This window comes from Aptenodytes forsteri, unplaced genomic scaffold (genome assembly GCF_000699145.1).
Source record: "Aptenodytes forsteri isolate BGI_AS27 unplaced genomic scaffold, ASM69914v1 Scaffold198, whole genome shotgun sequence".
In the NCBI taxonomy this organism is placed as follows: domain Eukaryota; kingdom Metazoa; phylum Chordata; class Aves; order Sphenisciformes; family Spheniscidae; genus Aptenodytes; species Aptenodytes forsteri.
The window spans coordinates 649,129-654,577 of NW_008795697.1; the positions used below are offsets into that span (position 1 = coordinate 649,129).

General features: G+C 41.5%; 1 protein-coding gene across 2 annotated transcripts in view; it reads left to right on the forward strand.

Moving 5' to 3' along the window:
• Positions 1-1,546, forward strand: part of PCNT (pericentrin) — a 105,175-nt gene extending 103,629 nt beyond the window's left edge. For both annotated transcript variants that reach the window (XM_019473082.1, XM_019473083.1), the window contains one exon: positions 1,062-1,546. In XM_019473082.1, coding sequence (XP_019328627.1) covers positions 1,062-1,105 — 44 coding nt within the window. In that variant the 3' untranslated portion in view covers positions 1,106-1,546. The remainder of the gene's footprint in view (positions 1-1,061) is intronic.
• The last annotated feature ends 3,903 nt before the right edge of the window (positions 1,547-5,449 follow it).

Here is a 5,449-nt window from a genome sequence, read left to right on the forward strand (position 1 = left end):
GGGCATGGTGGTGTTGGGTCGATGGTTGGACTCGATGATCTTAGAGGTCTTTTCCAACCTCAATGATTCTATGATTCAATAAAAAAAAGTTTAAAAAAGAAAAAGCCTAGCTTTGCTTACAAATCCTAGTTTTGCTTGTATCACTAAAGTCAACAGCTACAGTGACACTCCCATATGGGAACTTTGACATTGTTCTCAGTGGGATTTTACCTAGAAACCTTAACACCATGACTTTGTGGTTTCCACAATGCCTGCCCCTCCCCCCAAAAAAGTTTAAAAAAGAAAAAGCCTAGCTTTGCTTACAAATCCTAGTTTTGCTTGTATCACTAAAGTCAACAGCTACAGTGACACTCCCATATGGGAACTTTGACATTGTTCTCAGTGGGATTTTACCTAGAAACCTTAACACCATGACTTTGTGGTTTCCACACTGCCTGCCCCTCCCCCCCCCAATACTGCAATTGTTTATGGCAGATATAGGCAGATATAGATGGATAAACTAATTTTAGACATGAAACCTGACAGCATTTGTAGAAATAAGGTATTTTGCTTTATGCTAAGTGTGGAGTAAGTATTCCACAACTGGGACACCATTGATAGCAATTTTGTGGAAAGTGCATATCATTTTTGTAATTTTCATGTTACCGGAACGATGATGTCGGGAATTACAGAATGATGTTGCAACCTTTAGAACAGTGCTGTGAGCAAAATGATTTCCCAGTTTCTAATGAACTTCTACTCAGTGACAAGACCTTGTCCAGCAACAGAATGCGTATTGAATCATCGCAAGAGTGGTAGAGTTGAACTGAGCAACGCTATTGCTGTGTATGAAGTAGGCCTGCGATTGAGCGCTGATCTTAGTGTGTGAATGTTCGCTTTGGCAGATGTGTGAGCTTTCAAATCTTGTTTTGTATTATTCCTAGGTGGCTCATGAAAATGGCAATTGCTTCCAGTGTAGGTCATTATGAAGCACATTGAGGAAATAACATGCTGCTAACTGCACCCTGTTGCTTCATAACACAAGCAGTTTTCTAATATTCATTTGTTTTATTTAAATTTAGGACAAGTTCCAGGCCCACCTCGCCAGAGAAACATGAAAAAGTGATGAGAACGCTTCTGAAACCTGTACTGCGAACCCTCCTGAGTTATTGCTTCGTTCCGAGGCACTTGCGATCTCTTGTGCAACTGAATAAAGGGCAGTGCTTTTGCATCACATTTTTATATGACCCTTTTTATTATATTTTAGTACTTTAAGAGGAAATTACTTTTCACTAAGAACAATGTTTTACATTCTCATGTGAAATTACTACTAAGTTAAAAGCTGAAGTGTGCCTGCATCACTGTATTGTAAGTTGCAAAGAGTCTTTGGTGTTTATTTTTCTATAGCGTATAGCTGGATTCCTTGTTAAAAAAAGTTATTAAAATGGCATTTTATTAGTGAATTCTTACATTGTATGGTTATTTGCTTCCACTTTACCTATTTACTTTTTTGCTGTTCCTAAAATTGGGTTTTAGTATCTCTGCAGGATTATTCTGACTAACAGAACAGCTAACTCTGCAGGAATTCTGACTAACAGAACAGCTAAAATGTTCTCCCAAGTATCAAAGATATGTGTAGCCTTCTCTGAATTTAGGGTTTGCTCTTCTGGTTTTACAATAAATAAGTCTTCCCTCCCTCAGTCTTTCTCATCACATTCCAATTCAGTGTCAAGCCACCACTCCTTGAGCTCTTCTGTGACTGAGCTATGCACGCATGATATATTTGGTCTGACTAAAGTCATGCAGTATAATTAATCTGTGCCTGCTTGGGAAGTCAAATGCATGTTAGATTTTCCTCCGGTGAGACCTTCACCTATCAGACTGATCTTTCCAGTGTGCCTGCATCACTGTATTGTAAGTTGCAAAGAGTCTTTGGTGTTTATTTTTCTATAGCGTATAGCTGGATTCCTTGTTAAAAAAAGTTATTAAAATGGCATTTTATTAGTGAATTCTTACATTGTATGGTTATTTGCTTCCACTTTACCTATTTACTTTTTTGCTGTTCCTAAAATTGGGTTTTAGTATCTCTGCAGGATTATTCTGACTAACAGAACAGCTAAAATGTTCTCCCAAGTATCAAAGATATGTGTAGCCTTCTGTGAATTTAGGGTTTGCTCTTCTGGTTTTACAATAAATAAGTCTTCCCTCCCTCAGTCTTTCTCATCACATTCCAATTCAGTGTCAAGCCACCACTCCTTGAGCTCTTCTGTGACTGAGCTATGCACGCATGATATATTTGGTCTGACTAAAGTCATGCAGTATAATTAATCTGTGCCTGCTTGGGAAGTCAAATGCATGTTAGATTTTCCTCCGGTGAGACCTTCACCTATCAGACTGATCTTTCCAGCCATGAACTTGACTCAGTATCAGAGCTCTCCTTCCAGTTTCCTCTCGTGTCCCCTCTGGTGCAGTAGTGCATATGGGGGTACCTAGTTCTTCCCCCTCCCACCACCACCGCAACTGAGCAGAGCTTTGAGGGGAAATTGCCTTGGTGTTCAATGTACGGTATTTCCATACACTACAGGATGTCTGCCCTTACTGTGCTGCGGGTGTGTCCTGTTTGGTGTATCCCTTCCACCCTCCTCCAAGTGACAGCTTGGGCAGGTACCGTCTCTCACTGCCCTGTCACAATTAGCTACTAGTGTGCTGGGTTATATTTGCTGATGATTTGAATAAAGGTAATGGGTGCTAGTCCACATACGAGCAAACCTATGCTGGAACTAGTGAGATAGAAGGGCATGGATCTTCTCCTGGAAGGCTCCATTACAAGTAGTTTGGAAACAGCTGAACTCAGCTGGCTGCACCCTTGCCTCTCCCTCAACTTATCAGAGACTCTGAGAGAGCAGTCTGAAAAGGAGCTGCTTCTGACACTTGGCAAACTGGAGCATCTGTGTTACAGAAATGCTTACATGTTTAGGAACTTTAAAAGAAAAAACCCAAAAGAAGAAAAATTGTTTCCAAAGTAGATTTGGATTAGACTAGCATTTACAAATGGGAAAATAAACAGTCAACGCAGGAAAGTAGAAATTAAGTTCAGTCTAAAGTGCAAATAGATGGGATAGAAGAGAAAAGTAAAACTTACAAGTACTAATAGAAATTTGTAACACAACTCTTGGCCTGCTGGTAGTTACCTTTCCTATTTAGTCTGGATCCTTTTAGCTTAACTTTCCTAATTGAAAAGGCTCATAACTTTTGTTTAAATTATGCATTTTAGGCAAAAACAAACAAAACCCCTAAACTATATCTACCTCTAATATAAGTGAAACTCCTGACTGCAAATCCTAGCTCTGCCCAGTACCTTGTGCTGTAGGTACATTTCAGGGATGCGTGTATTAAGTTGCTGGTCAAATAAGAGAAAAGTGGCAGCATTCTGGTGGTACACCCATTTCCATTCATAATGTATCACAGTGCAAAAATATTCTGAATATCTTGCTGAGTGAGACTTCTTTCTGTGATATTTACCTGTGGTATTTGTTGTCATGATACTTCACAGAAGCCAAGTGCTTCTTGGGATAATCTAAGATTCATTCTTCTCTTTCTTTTTCTTTAGAAAAAGTACAGGCAGAATTAAAATACCAGAAGTATTTTAAGACTCTGGAAATGTGAAATCTCAACCTTTGAAGCATACATGGTGTTCAACTTTGAGTTATCAGAAAAATCTCTTCTGGAGGCAGATTATTCTACTACAGCCTATTAAAAGATTTTTCTCTACAGGATATTTGACAATTGGATATTGGTATTTGTCCGAGATCGATATTTAATTGCTTTTGTCCAATATTGGTCTTGGCAAGCCCTTGTTTATTTGTCAGGTAGACCACCATTTAGTTCTCTGAAGAATAATGGGGGTGTGGGGGTGTGTGTACACAGCCCTTTTTTGCCAATGGCCTATCCGTGGGGGAAACAAGCAGTGCCAAGAGCTCCTGTGCTGTGTGGAGGAAATGCTGTGGAGCTTTAGCACCAACCCTAGGTGAACGAAAAGTCTCTACCGGAGGTACTGGACTGCCCCTGGTACTCGTGGCTCCTCAACAGGTGCTTCTGTCTCTGGGTTGATTGGAGCCTGGCTTGACGAAGCGCTGTACCTGTCAAGTCTGTGTATTTTTATCGTTCAGTGGTGGGACCATCCAAGGCTGTATTCCTGAGTCACCAGCAGACTCGGAGCACAGCCAGCAGGCGGGACACTGTGCAGTTCAGGCTCAGGAGACTCCAAAGCTGCCCTTGAGCAGCCCTGTAACTTTGGCGGCGTGTGCTTCTGACGTGCCTGCTCTCAGCCTGGCCGCCCTTTGGGGAACCCTTTGCTGGGTTCCTTGGCTACTTGCTAGGCTGCCTGTTCCAGAGGCAAACGTGCTTGTGGGAGCCGGGAGCTGCATGGTGTTTTGCAGGCCGCAGGTGACCTTTGGGCCAGCCCCTGAAGAACTCATGCTGGATACATCGCAGGTGGCATCCTGGCTCTTCTGCAGGAAACCGGTAACTTACTGCCTTCTGGATGTTGATAAGACCTTTCCCAGTGCCTGCTCTTACTCTTAGTGAGCTAGTGCTGGCTGTGCCACCGTGCTAATCCTTTAAATTTTTGAGAATCTGTATTTCGCTGGCTAAAGGTTATGTTGAAAAAAAAGTGGCAATGCACTAGCTTTGGAAGTTAGCTTTGGGCCTCTCATCAGTATCATTGTAACAGGTAAGAAATGTCCTCTTACTTGAGCAAAAAGGTACTAAGTGATCTGCAGGGAAGAGGATATGAAAGGTACTGTGTATGGGAGGATCCCGGCTGTGCTGCTGCAAGGGCTGCTGACTCAGATTCTGGTTCCACAGTCCCAGGTAACGGATCCGTGCACTGTCCTACACAGGGATTAGGTCAGTGCACACGTGTGACCCAGTTTGTGCGATGTTATCCTGGCACATGTACAGAGTTTATTATCCTATGGCAGCTATAGGAGAACCTATTACCTGATTGGGCATATATTTAAGAGGACCATGAACAATCAGTACCTGATTTGGTATATAAAAGTTTGCCAAAAGTAACTTTGCTTGTCCAGAGTTCCAAGCCAATTTGAACTGAGTAAGTTTATGCTGGATCAGTGATTGTATCGTATTTCTTTTCAAAATCTGATTCTAGGAGTCTTAATGCTAGATGTAGGATTCTGTCAAACTGCACACTCTGAATGGTGTTGGTGTCCTTCTTGTTTAGCATAGCATCAGTTTATCTTCTGTTATAAATAACGTGCATTTCTAGACCAGAGTTCAAAACTGGCACTAAATCCTGTAATTTCACACTCGCACATGAACTACACTTTTCATTTTGACTTTGTAAGCAGGAGGGCTATTAGACCTTAGAGCATGTACTCCATTATAAGCCAGTAAGTAGTGACATTGCAAATCTAAATTAATGACTAGTTTTAAAATCTGGCACTTTCAC